Source organism: Buteo buteo, chromosome Z, assembly GCF_964188355.1.
Source record: "Buteo buteo chromosome Z, bButBut1.hap1.1, whole genome shotgun sequence".
Lineage (NCBI taxonomy): Eukaryota > Metazoa > Chordata > Aves > Accipitriformes > Accipitridae > Buteo > Buteo buteo.
Window position 1 is genome coordinate 74,034,303 of NC_134204.1, and position 20,417 is coordinate 74,054,719.

The 20,417-nt window shown below is 37.9% G+C and overlaps 1 protein-coding gene across 3 annotated transcripts in view; it reads left to right on the top strand.

Annotated features, from left to right (window-relative positions):
- CAAP1 (caspase activity and apoptosis inhibitor 1) overlaps nucleotides 1–20,210 on the top strand; it is a 35,689-nt gene extending 15,479 nt beyond the window's left edge. The window contains exons 6-9 of one of the 3 annotated variants that reach the window (XR_012649152.1): nucleotides 3,389–6,169; nucleotides 10,128–10,223; nucleotides 17,623–17,738; nucleotides 19,617–20,210. Coding sequence is in view for 1 of the 3 variants with exons in the window: in XM_075021725.1 (XP_074877826.1) it covers nucleotides 3,389–3,732 (344 nt within the window). In the remaining 2 variants the exon portion in view is untranslated. Of the gene's footprint in view, nucleotides 1–3,388; nucleotides 6,833–10,127; nucleotides 10,224–17,622; nucleotides 17,739–19,616 lie in introns of those variants that run through there. The other 2 variants (XR_012649153.1, XM_075021725.1) reach the window with 2 other exon arrangements.
- The last annotated feature ends 207 nt before the right edge of the window (nucleotides 20,211–20,417 follow it).

Consider the following 20,417-nt stretch of genomic DNA (forward strand, 5'->3'; position numbering starts at 1 on the left):
ACATTAGCTATATATGTTCCCATGTATGCTGTATTTACCAGTAGGATGGCCTGTGTTTACAATACAGTAAAGTAGTGTTGTTAGGTACTTGATCGATGCCTATGTAAGATCCTAAATCAGGAGTGCATGTCAGGGTAACATGCAATATTCCTAAATTGGGACTTAAATGCTGTGACAAATCATAGCCTGTGATCAGGAGTGAATATCTGAATATCTTTTTTTAAGTGTATATAGTAAGAAAATCTTTAATCCTGAGTCAATAAAACCCTTGGAGTTAGTTTTAAAATGTTACTGTTGTTTATAAAACCTATTTGAGATTTTTTTTTTACCAGAAGAAAAAGAATTTCCCCCTTGTTCCCCACCTTGCTCCTCCTTTTGTTCCGCTTGTTTGTTTGGTTTTTTTTAAGCACAGAAAGCGCATTTATAGCTTTCTTAGTAGTCAGTATTGATTTTTTTTTTTTCCCTCCACACCCTCAGGATAGCAGGAATGTCATAAACCCCAAGAAAAATAGATCTTTCCTAAGGTTCTTCTGCACTGCTCATGAATTAAAACCAAACACATGCATGTACCAACAGGTGTTTAAAAATGTTTTAAAAAAGATTAATATTTTTCTAAAACCTTATTTGTTTTTCCTGTAAAAGTGGTCTCTTTAATCAACAAACCTTAAAACTGATTTTGAACAAGGAACAATTTAATTTTTCTAATCCATACTCTACTGCTAAGCTTTGTACAGAACTCCCAACTAGCATGAGGGGGTTGCACAAAAACTCAAGAAGAAAATAAATCACTGTGTGGATGGGGAGTTTTTTTACACTTCACACTTGTGTTTTCAAGAAAAGTCTCACATTCTTTTTGTTGCATTTTTAAATCTTACCTGTATAATAAGAGACACTGAAACATTAATAGTGTAAAACAAAGATGCGTTATTCTTTTTTGAAAGGGGAGAAAATTGTTTGTATTGGATCTGAAACCTATGTCAAAGGAACATTCTGATTGAGAAGAATTATTAAAAAAATATTTTCAGAAGTTTTCCAACAGCAAAGCATTAAATGTGAGCATCTTGATCAAAAAAGCCAGTGATAGGAAGATGTTGTGGTTTAACCCCAGCTGGCAAATAGGCACCACGCAGCTGCTCACTCACTCTGCTCCTGCTCCAGTGGGAATGGGGGAGAGAATCAGGGGGGAAAAAAAAAATAGAACTCATGGGTTGAGATAAGAACAGTTTAATGGAACAAAGGAAGAAACTAGTAATTATAATGATAATGATAATAAAAGGACAATAATAATAAAAGTCTTGGAATATACAAAACAAGCAATGCACAATGCAATTGCTCACAACTTGCCAATGGACACCCAGTTAGTTCCCAAGCAGTGATCCACACCTCCAGGCCAACTCCCCCAGTTTATATACTGGGCATGAGGTCACATGGTATGGAATACCCTTTTGGTGCGTTTGGGTCAGCTGTCCCAGCTGTGTCCCCTCCCAACTTCTTGTGCCCCTCCAGCCTTCTCCCTGGCTGGGCATGAGAAGCTGGAAAGTCCTTAACTTAGTCTAAATGCTACTTAGCAGCAACTGAAAACATCAGTGAATCCAAAACACAACACCATACCAGCAACTAGAAAGAAAATTAACTCTATCGTGACTGAAACTAGGACAGAAGATAATTAGTTCAGGGTATTAAAATCATAGGTCCCTGCTGTGTTAGACTGCATTATCAATGTGGGGAGGTTTTTTTCATTGTTTGAATGTCAGTAAGATGTTGATTACCTAATATTAAAAAAGAACAATTCACAGAGGAAGTACTTGCTTGGGTTTCCAGTATATTGGTTTTTTTGTGGTTGATGAGCAATCCTTGCAAATCAGTACTTCTAGCCCTGCAGATTTGAGGTTCAGGAACCAAAAGTATGGATGCATGAAACTAGCAATTAAAAAAAAATAATTAACAGTTTGGTGAAAGGGAGCCTTTTAAAGCCAGATGTCAACATCCTAACTTTAAGAGTCAGAGTGTCACAGAATTGTTTAGGTTAGAAGTACTGTTTTGAGATCATCAAACACAATGACCCTGCTCAAGCAAGTCAGCCAGAGCAGGTTGCTCAGGGCCACATGCTGTTGAGTTTTGAATATGTGTGAGGATGGAGACTCCACAGCCTTTCTGGGAAACCTCCTCCAGTGTTTGACCACCCTCACAGTGAAGAAGTTTTTACATGTGTTCAGGTGGAATTTGCTGTGTTTTAATTTTTGCCCATTGCTACTAGTCCTGTCAGTGTGCAGTACTGAGAAGAGTTTGGCTCCCTTGTCTTCATGCTCTCCCGTATTTTTAAAGGAGAATTAATGTTAAAAAAAAACAGGTTTGCAATACTGTCTGAATATGTATTAAATAAAGAATATTTTTGGTATATAGAAGATCATTATAGACTAAAGTAGCTTACATATGAATGTAAACTTTCTTTGAATCTTCATGGTAAGAAATTACATGTATTTCAAACCCACAGATCTTGAACACAGCCATACCTTTGGATAGTGATACTACCAAGAGGGATTATAAAGGCTTTAGAATCAGTAACTTTACCATCATCTGACTATAAATTGTTCATTTTAGGCAGTAACCAATCCTGCTGTAAGTTTCCACAGATACAGAGGTTGGAGAAGGACTAATGATTTCTGAGGCCAATGTGTCAAAAGCAATAGTCTCTCTGTAGACAAATTGTAAGAACAGTTACTCAGGTTCTGTTAGAGTTTTCTTTTATTTTGTTGCACTGCCTTTTCCAATTTATTTTTTTTTAAAATGAACTCCAACTTTCAACCAGCATTAAAAGCCACTGCCATAACTTTCTCCATGTTTTTACTGAGTTAAATACGTCTGAAATACTTGTGATAGATTCTGAATAGTTGCACTAGTAAGTGGAGTTTCTATTAATTTTTAGTACTGTGCCTGGCTATAGTGTCCCACTCCTTTTAAAATACATAAAATAGTTTTAAAGGATCATTTTAAAAACTGTATTTTGAAAACAAAGTTTACTTTATAGATAATAAACAATAATCAGTTTTGCACTGCAGAGGCTTCCTTGTGATATAAAACCTTATGATATTTTAATTAGGAAAATAGATCATGTAACTCCATAGGATGGAATAAATTTTCCTGGTAGTGCTGCTTTGCTATACTGCATATTCTTCTAAATTGGCATAAAAATGCATTAACACTTGTCTAAATTAGATCAGCCTTAAAAGTTGGAGGAGAGAAGGAACAGGAATTAGTTGTCTTAAATTCACAGATCTTTTTGTCACTCTTAATCTATAGAGAAACACTTTAAGAAGAAGCAGTTTTGTAAGTTGAAAGAGAAATGGTTCTGTTAGGCAACTATATGATTGTTACATTTGTGTTACAGGCAAGGGAGAAGATAGTGATGTCCTCAGCATAAATGCAGATGCATATGATAGTGACATAGAAGGCCCATGCAATGAAGAAGATGGCCCAGATGGGCAAGAAAACACTGTCAGAAGTGGAGCCAGTCAGATAGATGACCTTGAGAAGGATATTGAGAAAAGCGTGAATGAGATTCTGGGGTTGGCAGAGTCCAGCCCAAAGGAGCCCAAAGCAGCAACCTTAGCCGTTCCTCCGTCAGAAGATGTTCAGCCATCAGCACAGCAGCTGGAGCTTCTGGAGCTTGAGATGAGGGCCAGAGCTATTAAGGCTCTGATGAAAGCTGGTGATATAAAAAAACAGCTCTGAGATTGTTTAGATTTAATTTTCAGTATTTGTTTTGAAGGATGTGATGTCTGTTCTCTTCAGTGCTAACGTATATTTGGGTTGGGTATGACATTCCTCATTCAAACCCTATTGTGTATCCTGACCCGTGGCTTAAGCCATTGATAGTTGATTTCATTGCCTTTAGTGTGCTGCTTCCATGACGTGCACAAACAGTGGTTTGATGCTTCACTGAGATCAAGTCTCGCTGTGCCGAGTTATCTCCTCAAGGAGTCACACAACATATAGAGCTATGCCAGGAACCTGGTGCCTTCCAGAAGGGTTAGAAGAATCAAGTTATTTATAACCCCATGGTTAGAAATTACCAGCTGTTTTATTTATTAGGAACTTGTTAAACTACTTGAGAAACTTGATTTATATGTACTTCATTAAAAATACCATTTTGAAGAGGTCTTCCATCGTGTGACTGCCTTCAGCAGTCTGTGATGGGATTTGAGATTGCTTATTTCTCCTTGGGGCTCTCATAATGTAGCTATTCTAGTTAAAATGAATGATGATTCACTTAAAAGCATACTTAATTTTTAGTAAGTTGAATTCCTGAAGGGAGGGTTTTTTTCCTTTCAAATAAACAGTCGAACCATGTTATTTTCAGGGTTATGAAAGTGCCTGAAAGTGACAAATACCAGAGTTTTTATACTGTTGGTCATGTGTTTTTGTCACTCTTCTCCACTGATAATCTTCTGTGTCATAACTGAAATAAAGAAAACAGAGTTTTTTCCTGACTGTAAAGCTTTTTTGTTGAATGTTTGGCATAATATTTAGGGTAAATCAGACTATTTAGAAGACCTTGAGTTTTTAACATTTAACTGATGTAGTCATTTCATGTTCCTTATAAATGGGAAAATCCACCTAATTTCAGTATAAATGTTTTTTCATAAAAGGCATTTAATTTATTTATTATATAAGATTTTAAAATAATAATTGTACTTTAATCCATTTGAAGTGTATTTCTTTGTAAGTAAATTGTATTATAGGATTAGTTTTCCTGCTATGATTTCTTACAATTAAAATAATTCTAATTTTGTTTAGAATTAATGCTGGGTTTATAGATGGCTCCTAATCAAATGCATATTAAAATATTTGTGTGTGTATTTACATACACACACACACAAATGGGCTTTTTTTAAGGTATGAAGTTTATGAATATGGTCCTTGTTAAGTAAAATGATGTATTATATGTGGTTACTCCTGATTTTCCCTTGATTGTTACTTAGAAAGCAAAGTAGATACTTTGCAACAGTTGCATAGAAAATTTCCATATGCTATTTTGCAATATTCCTGCAGACGTTTTTCTATTCAAATACTATGTCTTGAATTTTCTTGCAAAGTTTATAATTTTCTTTTTCTCCTTCCTTTTTATTTCCTTTCCTTTCCCCCCCCTTTCCTTTTAACCCATTTTCTACCCTTTTACCTTTCTTTATTGTTAGTCAAGTGCATTGTCTTTAGTAGAAAGCTTTTTATGTATTTCTTAAAGTATGATTGATTTCCTCTAGAATCAACAGTATTATGAGTAAAATGGTAGCAAAATAGTTCAGTGTCAATTTGTTTATAAACTAAAACCTTCATTAAATACAGCTGAGAAAATTGCAGTGTGAGTTCACTAAATGATGGCAGTGATCTGAGTAAATTTTACCTGACTGTAATCAGTTATCCATGGCAACAACATTTTTCTATTATTTTTGAGCAAATGGAGGATGCAAGTTAGAATATATATATCCACTTCAAAAGGTAACTTAACTGTCTCAGAATATATGTGTGTTGTTTCAGTTAATTTTATTTGGCTGTTTGGTGAACTTGTGATTTATTTGAGTGCAGAAAAACAAAAGCAGGTAATGAAAGACAGACAGTTGGCAAAACCTAGATGTCTTGTTATTTGTAAAGTCATAGGCTAGTAGAAATACGTTAGACTGTAAAAATAAGTTTTACTGCTATTATACTTAGATCCTTAAGGCACTGAATATCTACTTTGCCTGCTGTGGAAATGAAAAAGCTGGCCTGCAAGGACATTTGCTTCCTAGTCCTGCTGTGCAGCCCTGTATATCTCAGCCAATAGGAAAACTTGTTCCTTATTGTTTGCCTCTCTTCTCTCATGTTGAGGTTCATTTGCCAGTTTTACAATCTGCCGTAGCATTGATAAGGCTTGCAAGATCCCAAGCGATAGGAATAAACAAAAATCAGTCCTTAATATTGAAGAAGGATGTACAATACAGTAATAGCTGATTGATAGGAAAACAGTTTATAGACCTGTATCTTTCCTTTTTTTTACTGGTACTCCCAACACCTGTGGTTTTATCACCCGTGGAGATGATTCCTGGTGGACTGCATACTCCTGTGTGGCTCCCATGTATTTCTGCCAACCACTGAACAGCAGAAGGTTACTTCATGCAGAAGCCATGCCTTGGTAAGGCATAAGTTAGCATGTCTTAGGAAAGCTGAATGTAAATCAGATTTAATTAGAGATACATTTCCTATGCCACCGGAAGAACTGATACAGTCAAATGTACAAAGTCCATTCAGTGATGTCGCATAATGATACATTTGCAGTTGTTTGGCAACAAGGAAATCTTGCTAGAAGTATTGATAAACTAGAACATAGTTCTATTCTGCTGCCTACTTGCTAGAGGTATATGGCATTTATTTCTGAACTGACCTTCATTTTCCTATTGGTTTTCCAGGTCACCTTTAAAAGTTCATTTTGTAGTGTGTTGAACTGTCAAAGGTCATTATTTCAAGGTCCATATCAAGAATTTGCATATGCTAACTTTAATATGTAGTGTGATGAAGATGAAAGAGGTTTACTATGCATATGACAGAGAAGATTTGTAATTATAGCCTAATTAAATTTGAAATTAAAAGAGGAGAAGGATTGCAAGAAAATTAATCTGTTTACAAAAATAAAGTAATATATATATCATAAAAGAGACTTCATGTGATTGATTACACAAGTGCTAATTCATTTTTAGGATACTGTATTATTGCTGCTTAGGTTAAAAACAGATCAGCTAAATTATATGGGTTCCTGCATTGATTCATATCAAAAAAATCCAGTGTATTTAAACTATTTATTACACAACCGTTTTGTTGTTCACTTTTAAAATCTCTTTGCTTTTTTCCTTGAAAAACAGATTTAATATTTCACTTGGAGGAAGAGGCAATTTGTATGTAAAATGCAGTCATGAATTATTTATGAAACCTTAAAATAATTTTAGTGGGTTTTGATCAAGCACTTTGTTGGGGAAAAATATACACTGGGAGTTGGTCAGCATGAGGAAAAAGATCCTGATCAAATTCTGAACTGCAACAGGAATATTTTCTGATGAATTTTGACTGTCCTTACAGCTGAAGCACAGTGCTCTTTTGAGGAGGAGGGTTGATTGTGTTTGTATTAGGGAAATAAAAAGGTGTGACTCCCCAGAGAGCCAAAAGTATCTATTATTTCTGTTTAGAGCCTTTAATGTTATTTTTACAGTGATTTCATAGAGAGTAATAATTAGACCTCAAGATGCCACTTTTGAAAGACAAATCACAGGCATTTCCTCAAAAAAGCATTAGTTCTGTTTGTAACACTCTTTTCACTGCAGTATTTGCTCTCAAAAATATTTTGGCTAAGAGATTTAGTGCCTTCCATAGCTTTTTTTTAAGCTATGTTATAAAACGTGTTCTTTCTGTTTAAAATTACTGTAATTATTAATCGCAGTGGATGAAAGTTTTGATCATTGACTTCAGGTTGCTGTAGCACCTAGGGAATCAGATCATCTGTGTAGATGATTTAAGATGCTGCTGTTGTAACTGGATACTGCTGAAGTGGCACATTAAACATGAGCAGTGTGGCACAGCATTGTGAATCTCACCAGGCGAGGCAGCTGGGTAGCCCTTTCCTGCAGTGTTGTCTGCATTTGAGGGAGCATGGTTTGACAAACAGCAGCCACCGCGGGGGAGCCCTGTACTGGGACAAAACATCTCTTCACCAGCTGTTTCCTTACATGGTCAGAACTTTAAGGATCATAAATGGTTCCTCGGTGATTACTATTACTTTTTAAATATTAGTCTACAAAAGCAGTTGTCTTAACAAATGTTACTTCGTTTTCATCTGTGGATAAAGCATGTCAAGGGTTTTCTAAAAAAACAGCAGCTGAAAAGTGGTTCTGTGCACATGAATGCGTAGTAGGTTGTTACATGGCATTTTACATGCCCAACTTAAAATTATAAGCACTAATTTAGCTTTATGAGATCACTGACACTGGTAAATGTGCCCTTTTCACAGAAGATAATTGAAGATTAATTGTGAAATAGGCCCTTTAGTCAGGAAGGGAGATGAGGGGGTTAATTGATGCAAAAACATAAAGAAGAAAGGCATAACTTTAGGAGCATAGACACCAAATTAAAAACTGATTATGAAGTCCTGCAATTTAGTCCCAGTAATATAAACCTTCATGTTTATTGCTAAGTCAATCTGCAATATATGGAGAGACAAAAATGTTTGTTTACCTTACTTATGGCTAAATTTAAATGTTAAAATACTGGGGGCCGGTTGTGAAGTCTAATGTTTCATGGGCCTTTCTTGACATTAATATTAAAATATGTAAACAGAATGCATAAAAGGTGAATAAAAATCTGAAGCTTGTAAAAAGGTTTAGCCGCATACCAGCTAGTCAAACTGACTCTGTAGTCAGACAGGGAAAGACCCCAAAAGCATAAATGTAAATATTGCATGGTTAGTAAATTGTAGAGCACAAGTAATCATCTCTATTACAAAAAAAAAAAAAAAAAAAAAAAAAAGCATTTTTATTCAGTGCATCATCACTTTCTTAAGCATATGTGAAAATGTCATCTTTTTTCATGGGATCTGTCTTGATTGTTGTCAGACTCAAAACTGAATTTTCATCTTTTGTATCTAATGCTTCTGCAAAGTTCTTCTAGATGAGTATCTTACACCACAAATTCTCAAATCTTGCATCCCATCTTCCATTTTCAGACTCCAGTCAATCTTACTTTACTTACAAAATCTCAGCTTTACTTTCCTGGAATACTGTGTGCAGTTCTGCATGTCTGTATCGAAGATGATCAGTTGGGAGTGGAACAAATGCAGACAAAGACTCCTAAGGTCACGAGAAGAGCAGAGGACATGAAACATGACTAGAAAAGCTTGTTTGGTCTAAACATGTTGAAACTTGCATGTAAAGACAGGCAGAAATAGGGTACTGGGAAAGACTTTTAAGCTGAATATGAATACTGGTGAGGAACTATGAATATATTTTGGTGAGGTTTCCAGGCTGTTCCCAGGCTGTCTCCTCCCTCCCGTACCACTGTTGTGCAGCTAGTGTTTATGTGAGTATGTAGAGAACCACATCAGGAAGCTCATTTGAGCAAGGAATCCTGTCCACTTGCTTCTCCCAACCTGGATCAGCATCCTGATTGAATTTGCTGTGTTGGCACAACAAATTTAGTAGTGAAAATCCAACTGCTGAAAATGGTGCTGGATAGTCTTACACAAGTAATACCCCAGGTTCTTCCAGTCCTTGAGATATGAGGCACCAGAATTAAGGTCCGTGATATAATTCCATCTTGTTGAAGTGATGCAGGTCTTCACTCAAAAATAGCTGTGCTGCTCCAAATGTAAACTATTTTAGCTATTAAATTTGCCAATCTACATACTTATGATTATTGGTATTTTTTTTAAGCAAAGTCACTGTAATGTTTACCATGTGTAGTGTGGTTAAAGTTAGTGTCTCATAATTGTGTGGAAATTAAACTCTTGAATTGCATCCACACTAGGGGGCTGTGTTGCTTTAACAATGTCTGTTTCAGAGAGCTGTATACTAAGAGCAGAACACAGTCTGTATAAACAAGATGTAAGCACTGCTTTTCCCTGCATAAAAAATGGGATGGGAGCAGAATAGTAAAGGGGAATGACTTGCAATTTAGAAAAATATAAGGTAGGAGCAAGGAAATTTTGTTTTATATATATCCTTAGATGAAATGTTGAAGGATGAAGTGATGCTCTCATCGTCTTGAGATGAGTGGAAAGGCTGAGACCAGCACCCTGGTTACTTCAGTCCTAACATGGCACTTCAGACCTAGGATGCAGAACACAGTTTGCTGGAATTGGGCACTGGTAGGTTGCTCTTCATTAAGATTTAGCAACCATATCGTTTTCTCCTCCATAAAGGGGAATTTCTATATACTGCATATCCCAGTGCTTCTGCTTTAGTGTCCTATTTCTTTGGCTGCACCAGTTTCTGTAACACTACAGGTTGTAGGATTGCTTTGTTAACAAATTGCTTTTTAGGAAGCCGTCTGCTGTATATCCCAAGCAAAATTAAGATTAATTGTTTGATATCTTCTCACTTGGTTTCCAGGCCTCATCAAGACATTGACATAGAGGTACACTGAAACTCGAGTGGATCCAGTATTGGAAAATTAACTGAAGGGACCTCCTGCTGTTGTGAAGGCAGGTAATGTCTTTTTTCTCTTCAATTTCTACTAATCCTTTTAAATACTCAGTGGATCTATGCAACTCTATTAATGGATTGCCTTCTTGTTGAACTGTATAAAAAAGGGTATTTTAAAGAAATGGGTTTCTTATGGAATTTATCTTTGTACTAAAGTGCGATAGAGCTATTAATATTGTTCCCAGGAAGTTAAAATAGGTAGCATCTACCATAGTAGGGCCCTATTTAGACAATCTTAAATTCCCTTTAAATTCCTGAGCTTATTCTTTTATATTGTGCGGTCACCACTGAAGAGCTAGTACCCACTAATAGAAAGAGTTAGGTATCAGGATTTAGGTAGAATTTAGGCCATTCAAATATGTCTCTTCTTGTCAAATATTGGTGTCATGTCACATAGTACTAGAACTTCATCAGTTGTTTCACTAACTAATCTGCATGTTCTTTTCAAAAATACAATAGTTATATCTGCTTTGCAGGAGAGCCCATTGCGACAGTTTATGTGTTTTCATTGTTTTAAGAATATGCCTCTATACGGTCTTGGCATGATGGTGTTTATCATCAGTAAATTACTCATTTGGTGAAATAAACTGATACAGGAATTGGTAGATCGTGATTTTACTAAATCTCCAATTGGTAAATCTTGGTCCTGCATTTTCAAGAATAATGAGGCTCTGCAAGCATCTATGTCTGTTTGCAGGCTAGGGTCATTCCAGTCTGGTGAATCCTGTTCCTTGCACTTTTGCTACATTGGGAAGTTTTATTAAAAACATTGGCTGCCTGAGAACTGAGAAGTTAAGTTTATTAAGATTTTTATTGTCTCATGAAAAGTATGACATGTCAAAGATGTAAATGACTGAAACGCTTTTTAGTGGACCAGTTTTTGAAATACATTACATCATTGCTGCAGCCCTAAATTAACACTGCAATTTGTATTGGGAAGCCAAGCCATGAACAACAGGGGGAAAACAGGAAGCTACTGAGTCCCTATACCTCCACTTGCAGAAAAAGGCAATGTTGCCTGTATTGTTCACTAAATATCAACAGGCCAAAGGAAATGAACTTAACTGAAGTGAGAGCTGTAGTCAGTGAAGAATGACAGCTCCTAAAGCTGTTGGGGTATAATACATGCTTGTCATTGAAAACTGGAATCAGGGTCAGGAGTCAGCAGGCAGTGTTTGACACAGCTGGCATGTAAACCTGGTTAGAATTGCAATTCAGACTATCCCTTTAATGCTGGAAAAGGGTCTTGGGTAGAGCAACTTTAATTTATTGTTACTTTAGCAATGATATGTATTAAGCAAATCTCCAAATGCCAAATTTTCTGTGGACCCTTAGATTTTATATTTATATTATTTATTTTATGATTTATAGTTATTTACATTTATATGGAAGGCTTTCCATGTTAATTGTCCTGTTAAGCATAGAACAGTGATTCCTCTTATGATGAGCAAAAATTCTGTTATCTACCCCCATCATGTTTTAAGCAAAGAACATGGATGCAGGAGGAAAGGCAGTACTGAAATGTATGCAAGCTTTTTTGTACATCTGTGATTATATTGTGATTATATTTACTACTAACCCTATAAATGACATACATGCCTATATATAAAAATTAGGAGTTTTCATTCCTTATTCCTTTGTATGCAAAAGGCAGAAAATGTTTGCTGTTTGCAGCTCCCTGTATTTTCATTGATAAAATGTTGTAATCAACACTTTGTCTCACTACTTCATTTCATTTTTTTATGTGTATCTCAGTGGGGAACTCTAAACTGTACTTTTATAATGTCCTCTCTCTCTGCTAACTTTTATCTTTAGCTGCTGAAGAAGATTAATAATCCCCATACCTTAGCTGCAGAAGTTTAATAAACAAAGCTTAATTAAAACAAGAGAGGCACAATAAACCCAAAGGGTACTGCTTTAGCACTGAAGATTCATGTCATTTTTCTTGTTTGTTGTGTGTTTTTAAAAATTGGGGTGAGGGAGGGCTGGAAGAGAACTTCAGGTTTTTATATTTAATTGAACTAGCAGCATGTGCTGATAAGTAATAAATAACAGCGACACAGACTGACTAAATAAATTGGTTTCCTCAAGCAGTGATTCATTTGCTGTCTTTCATTGCCATCAGGTTAAGAGACAGCTCCTTTTGTCAGCCTACAGGAGAAATATTTGATAGTGTAAAATCCTCCTTTCCATTCCAGCCACAGCAGCCTTTTAAATGCATTGAATTAATATAAGTAAAAATGCAGCAATTAAACAAAACTTGGGCTGCTCATTGACTTACAAACAAAATCCCTGCAGAATCAGTTATCAAGAAAGCATCTTGCAGTGATTCAATGCGCTTTGCAGGAGGGAAACACTGCTGATGGGCAAGGTTCTTGTACTTTTGCAGAAGAAGAATTGTTGGTATTGAACCATGGATAAAGTCCCTGATCTTAGTAGGCTTCTGCTAAGCACTCATCATTCAAGGATAGGATAAATACAGACCAAATTCTTGCAAAAATTCTTTGCTGTCAGACCTATACCCGCTTATGAAACAGATTGGTTAGTTCTCTTAAGTGTGCACCGTATGGAATATTTTTTAGTAGCTTAATGTATTATGTCATTTTATTAGCCTTACATGAGGTCATTGCTACAGAGACTGGAAAACAAGAAACTAAGCAGAAAAACTAAAAATCAGCTTTTCTGATCTTCCCATCACATAGTCCAACAGCAGGATGATAGAGTAGCCTTGGAGGGATTCTGCCAGAGTGAAATTTATGGGGCTACTGTAACTTGCACATATAATTCAGACTGAAGAAATCACTGCATTTGTACTGATACTCTGCTCATTTCTTTAACTGGATTCCCTTCAGGATCTGGGGTCTGAAGAGCCTAGCTTGTGAAAAGACCATTTTCCATCACAGATAATTGGGGCAGCTGGGAGAATATGCTTATGGAGGAGATGGTTGCAGTTCAAGAGTTGCTCATACAGCACACTTCTTGTTGCTTGGCTTTGTTAGGAACCTTACCATGACCATCTGCACTGGTACTGCATGGCATCTGCAACAGCTCAGCCTCTGGCCTGCTAGGTATCCATGCAGCACTTAGGAAACAGGAAACATTGATGAAGAGGAGGGAATTAAAATGTACTAGGCTTTTTATATATAATGAATCTTGCCACTTGGCTGCTTAAGTGTTATGAAAGGCATTTTCAATGTCTGGAAGGCATCCTCAAACTTTTTCACACTAGAATCCATGCCTACTAGGAATTAATTTTTTTGGATCAGCTCTACAGTTTCCTTTGTCAGAGCTCTTTTCTCCACTCACCATACTAACACACCCTAATGTAACTAAAGCAATGTCCAACATAGGCTATAATGCAAAGTGAAAAGTTTGCTAGTTACTTTCTATGTCTTTTAAAAGAGTGAATCTGATTTGATCAGGAAGTACACTCCTGATCACACCGAAAACTCACTGTTTATAATATATTTTTAATGCCACTATGGTATTAGGACAGGTGTTGACTGTAGCTTCTGCTTCTAGCTCAGCACTAGACCTGCATGCAGTATTGAAATTCCTCATTAATTATGCCATTTCTCCCAAATGCCTGTGCTTTATACCTACATGTATTGGTACTGCATTTACAGCTAATTATTGCTCTCTTCTGTTGTGTTTGTACTACTTAGAAATAAATATTAACCATGTACAGGCTGTTATCTGTCTCTGTCATTTATCTAACCTTCTGATTCACCTTTCCATCCAGTTGTCATGGAACTGTAAAGTGTGGTTCTGCCCTGCACAGCATTGGTTTAAGTCCAGGACACAATAAAGGACTGCTCTGCTTATGCATCCGGAGTTGAGTGTGCTGCTGTTACACCTGGACAAAAACCATAAATTATACTCCTGTAATGCTACTGACCAGCGGCAATACAAGTGGCATAACACCTTCTCAATGCAGAAAGATGGCTCCTGCCCCATATGAATTTCCTTCTTGTTATGCACTGCAAAGTTATAGATCCAAGGCCTGATTTGCTGATGATTTGTGTTTTTACTAACCCTGCAGAGCTATCACAAGAAAGCCATAATGAATGAATTAGTGCAAGTCTCTCTTTTTTCAGTATCTTCCATATGATGTCAGCTTATAGTTGTCACCTGTGCAACTCCATACTTTTGTTTCCTTTGGGCTTAGGTTTCTTTCCCTCCATAGGCTTTCATCCTATACTTTATTTTTGCATTTTCTCAGTCAACAGCTAATATGCATGTTTCATTTTTTTTGGTCAGAAAAACATCTTATCCTGTGTTGATCCTTTTTGAAAAAGAGATGTTATTCAGTGCTCAAATTCTCAGAATAAAAGGGCCAAATGGCAACTATAATTGAGCCTACTTACATTCTGTTGAGACTAGTGGATTTCCACAAATTAAATACTTAATTATGTTCATTTTAAAAAATGTCTGTGTTTTTTCATTCTGGGACTTTCTTTGGCTCAGTCACTGGACCCTGCTGTGCCTTCTGCTGGCAGACTAAAGAGCCCTCTGTTACCAGGTTTGTGCTTCCAAAGTGGTACTTAAGGACAGTGATCAGCATATCGACTAACCTGCTTCTAATGAGGTAAAAAGATTGAGATCCTTAAAATATTCCTCTGCACTGCACCTTTTCCAGTTACTTAATTCATTCTTAATTAGGTCTTCCAGGAATCCTCTCCAGCATTCTGATGTCCTCCTAGAGCTGAGAACATTGGATCATTGTAAGAGATACTTCAGGCCATCAGGGACCTTGTGTAGTCTCCACTTCAACCCCCTGCCCAGAGCAGGCTCAGCCACGGGGTCGGAGCCGGTTGCTCAGGGCTCCATCCCGCGGGGGCTGGAAACCCTCCCAGGAGGGAGATGGCAGCACCTCCCTGGGGCCGGCCCCACTCCCCAGCTGTCCTGGTGGGGGAAAAGCTTTCCCTTGTCTCCAGCCTCTCGGGCTCTGCCTAGCTGGCTGCCCACCAGGACCCAGGGCCTTCTCCCCAGAGCTGCCCCAGGCCCCACCGGCATGGCTGCCAGGCCTCGGCCTGCCCGCCGCAGGGCTGCGCGGTGCTCCTGCCCCCAGCGCGGGGGGGTCCTGTCGGCCCCTTCCTCCTGCTGATCCCAGTCTTTCTGGGAGGGACATCAGGACTAGAAAGATTATTTTATTATTGTTAGCACTCATGTCAGCTAAAGGGTACATCTCCTTTCTCCGCTTCTTGGTAATTTCTTGGTTTTACTACTCAGACATCTCCTCCTGCAGCAGTGACCAACATTCTGAATTACAGCGGTGCTGGATGTGGGATCCCCAGTATTTTTTAATCAGCTTTTTGGTCTTACTTTTGGGTGCCCATGGTGCTCACTCTATGTAATTTCAGCCTCTTCATTTAGAAAGAATGAGAATCTTAATGAACTGCCCTGTAGAGGAGGGCAATCCTATGATCTCCTTTACTGAGGTGGGCAACTGAGGCATAGCAATTTGAAGTTGAGTCCACAAAGCTACGCAGGCATTGTCATGCTATTAGAGTGACTACCTTTTTTAGCTGCTGCTCTGAGTTAGGCTTAAGGTTCCCATCTTACTCTATTTGCCCAACAAAATGGGCATCAGGCATCCTCTTCACTGTTCCTTGTGTGATCTCTTGCTCTGGTGTCAGTCTAGTTTATGGTAGTAAAGGTACCTCTTTCATATCTATGGGAGGAAACTGGCACTCTGTTATGGACAAACTCTGATAATTTATAAAACTTCTTGGTTCAGCCCATTAATTTTGGTCCTGCAGAATTACCTTCAAGGCTAGAGCTGTTGTGCTGTTACAGTAAATACTAATGAGGTTTTCAGAAAGACAGAACTTGGGCACCTTCACAGGGTGGTTGTCTCTGCACTCATGTTATCATGGAGGTTATCATGCCTCCTTGCTTCTCTCTCTCTGGTTTTAGGTTGTTGCTTAGTCTCCCTGTGAAGGTTTCTGTTTGCAGTGTTTTGCTCTCTTGCACCACCCTATATCCCTTCCCAGATAACTAGAAACTTCTCTTTTGTCTTTAAAAATACAGACAGTTCTTGGGGTAATCCTGAGGCTTATATGGAGGAAAACAACTACAAATAGCATCCTTACCTGCCAGATGCTTTTCCTGACCCTGTCCCTTTCATATCCTTTCTCTCTTCCTTCTCTGCTTATGAAGCACAGCCTAGTTTTAATGAGCCCAATCTTTCCTTCAGTTAATGAGAACAGAAAGGATTTGTGTTGTTCACAGCCAACAAGTGTTTTATTGGCAGCACTAGAGGTTGTTAACATACTTTTTGGTCTGTAGGGAAAAAAGTATTGAACAAGTGCCTTATATATATTATGAAAAGAAAGAGGGAGGATATATTATTTTATACAGAGAATTGGTTGGTTTTGTGACCTAGGTTATTACAACCAATGAAGTTGGTAATCTGATTTTTAGGTGTTTTAATATCATATTGTGCTTAAAACAAAACTGGCAAAATCCAATATGCATTTACCTTTGGAAAAATATACTTTCATAAGTTCTTAGGGCAATAGAGCTTTTCTCAAAATCGAGTATAGAAAGTTTTTCTGCAGTGGGTATCTGACTCGACAGTGTTCAGAACATGTTTCAGTACCCAGATGATGCAAAGTTCCTATCTAAGAGAAAAGCTGATCAGGAAGTGCATAGGTAATGAATAACATTAAAAATCTCTTAATTATTGAGGGGTCTACATTACTATTAGTAAAGAATGGAAAAGTGAGGGGGAATGTTTACAGCAGCTCGGCACCCTTCTTTTTGAAGAACTGCATGCTCCACGTTAGAGTCTTTGTATTATGTCACCCCACTGTAGCATGTCCTCTTATTCCATGTGAGACTAAATATTTCCAAATGACTAGCATATCATTTTCCATCCTGTATGTATAACATGCCTTTAAAGATTATTAAATAAAAATTAAAGAATTGCCTGAACAGTGTTGTGCCTGTTTATACCATATGATACTCTAATTCAATATTTCCTTTTAATTTGTTTTATTTTTGTTAATGAAAATATGTATTTTGCTAACACTGTTAATGAATGCACTTCTGTCAGATACAATTTGCAGGGGCCATCTGCAAAGAATGAGGAACAGCTCTCTAAATAGTTTATTAGACTGCCTAAATTTGTATGCTAGTCATACTGCAAGATTTAATTGAGGAGTGATTTCTTTTGTCAAGTTTTAGGCCTGCTGTTATTGCAGGACTGCAAGTTTTTCTGACTCAGAAATGCAGCAAAACTGTTGGCTTGTGAATGTTTTACCATGTATAATAGGCTGTTTCTATGTTAATAATGAGAAGTAAAAGCACCCTGCTACTATTTCCTGTGTGTGCATATATGCACAGCATGTATGTACGTACATAAATAAGAAGCCTCTCTTTCTTTTTTTGCCAGCAGATGGAGGCAACAAAGGCCATCCTTGGGAAATGAATAACTCGAAAACAATGTGGGATACTGGATGGATGAGGTCTCTGCGCAGAAATTCTTGGAAGAAAAATCAGAGATAAATCATGGCAAGTATTGATGAAATCAGTGGCTGTCAGTGTTTTCCTCAACTAAATGTTTGCATTCCATGAAAAACCACTGCCAGTGTACATGAAGGCTGAATGGACTCATTCAGCAAATGTGCCTGAACTAAAGGCTTCTTGGGAAACAGGGTTCTCTTCTGAATCCCTGCCTTTTGGTCAAGGAGTCGGTGGGCATTGTAGATTCTATGCCAAATTCTGTTTTTTCCTAGCTGCTTAATGTGAGTCTCTCTATAGCTGTAGTATTGGGGTGAGAGGGCAGTATAGATAAGGCATTACAAGGGACTTGGTGGACATTTTAATTTCTCCATTTGTAAGTGGAAAAATTCTAAGTAAGGGCAGGAATGAAGTTTGCTTATGTATTTTTGATGGGAGGACATAGGCAAAGCGGGATGTATTTATTTAGTAATAAAGTAATTTTATGCCACACAAATGCATGCCTAACTTTTTAAGAGCTAATGAAAGATTAAAATAGTGCTGAAGTCTTTCTGACAAGATGAATTTTTCCCCTGAAGTAGAGACCTAGGTTAGCATAACCATGCAGCAGAGCTCCAGGTAGCCTCTCCTTGGGCACAGCAGTGGCTGAGGCCCTTCTGCTGCTCTGAAGCATCCCCCCACCTGAAAAGCCAGGCTCAGCAAATTACAGTAGGCATGTTAAACTGGTCAGTGAACTAAGGAGGCTTTGAGGTATACAAGATTTTCCCTTTTGGCAGGGTTGCTTTTAACCCAGGCACTGCTCACTGTATAGCCTTATTGAACAGTTGTGTCAGTGTAACTGAGGGGCAGCACAGGTGAAGAATAAGACACAACATCTGGGGCAGGAACTCCTTACACTGACATTTCCTCTGAGACAAAAGCCCATGACACTGTGTCCTAATATCTGCAAAGCTCTGTTAATACATGTGTACTTCATGGAACATGTACATGCATCTGTCTTACCCGATGCCAGCTTTTAATGGAGGAATTGTTAGTCCTTTTCTTGCACGTATCGTTTCTGCAACATACCAAGTTGCTAAATTATGGGTACAGTTCCTTGCTCAGGTGACCTGAGTGATAAAAGTGACAAAGTCACTTTTGTGAAAACTCTGAGGTCATTGAGGTCTTTGGAAAATGATACTCCTGGCCATGCATTAACCAGGTCAAGTCTTGATAAAATTTGCATAGCAGTCTGTTGGTATCTGGTCTGGAACTGACTGAGCTTTCTCATTAACCACAAAATGGCAGCAGTAGAAACGGAAGTAAAAACAGAAAGAGAAAAATGGGGAGAAGAGCAGGCAAGTGGCCAAGACCCACAGATGCTGAACTGCACATATTTGATGTTTAAATCCTCTGTCTGGTGCTAGAATCAAGGAGATATGGATATGAATCTGTGCCAGTGCAACCAGTTGCTTTCTGAAAGCAAAGCAAAACCAGTGTCTGTTCTCTGAAGAACTGCTAATACAAGGAAATAAAAAGTGCTAGAAATCCCCTAGTTCAGCGCTACTGATGAGTACTTTGCACACAGAAGCCTCTATACTGTGAACCGAGACCTTGCTTTTTAACCATCAGTTCCTGAAGTTTTGGAACTGTCTGCATAATTTTTTTTCTCCATTTTTTTTCCACTAATCAGGTTTATACATATGAGATGGTGATTGGCAAGACAGCTTTTTATCCTGGAGAAACAGTATGGCATTTGTTAGCTTGTCTGTCCAGGAGATTTGAAAAAGGAATGAAACTGAGCTCAACCATGATAAATCAAGATTTCCAAAATCTTGAAACTGACATTCCTTAAAATGGTTAGAAGTATGTTTTTTAAACATGAAGTTCTTTTTATTTGCTTTCTGCTCTTTTAACCTTGGGCTGATGTCTTCAATCTTTTCTCCACAGATGTGAAGATGAAAAGCTTACTTTTGAAATATGAACACAAAACAAGAATTTCCCTCTGTCACCTGGCTCTGGGAGCAGAGTCTTTATGAACAACACATTTCGTGATATTCATGATAAAATCACACATATTCCAGCAAGCTTAGTGCCCAGACTTGCGTATCAATGTCATTAGGCTGTTACCCTGTGCTGAAAATCGTCTGGCCAGCTAAAATCAGTGAAGATTCAGGAGAGAGTATTGAAGGCAGCAGTTTGCCCATCTGGCTCTTACCACTACTTTGAGGGCTATGTCTATCTTTTTTTTCCTTCTCACAGTTTTCTTTGTTTCTGCTTGCTGAAGGTGCATGTTACTGGCCAAAGGGGTATTCCATACCATGTGACGTCCCATCTAGTATAGGAACTGGGGAGTGGGGGCGGGGTATCGCAGCTGGGGGACTAACTGGGTGTCGATCGGCAGGTGGTGAGCAATTGCACTGTGCATCATTTGTATATTCCAATCCTTTTATCATTACTGCTGTCACTTTATTAGTGTTGTCATTACTAGTTTCTTCTTTTTATATTCTATTAAACCGTTCTTAACTCAACCCACGAGTTTTACTTCTTTTCCAGATTTTCTCCCTCATCCCACTGGGTGGGGGGGAGTGAGTGAACGGCTGCCTGGTGCTTAGTTGCTGGCTGGGGTTAAACCACGACAAGCTCTTTCTCCCATGTTTGTTTTTTTTGTTTACTTGTTTTTCTTCTTGAACTTTCTTTTCTCTGAGCAGTTCATCCACGGCTCAGCTCTTGTGTTGACTGCCCCTTCCC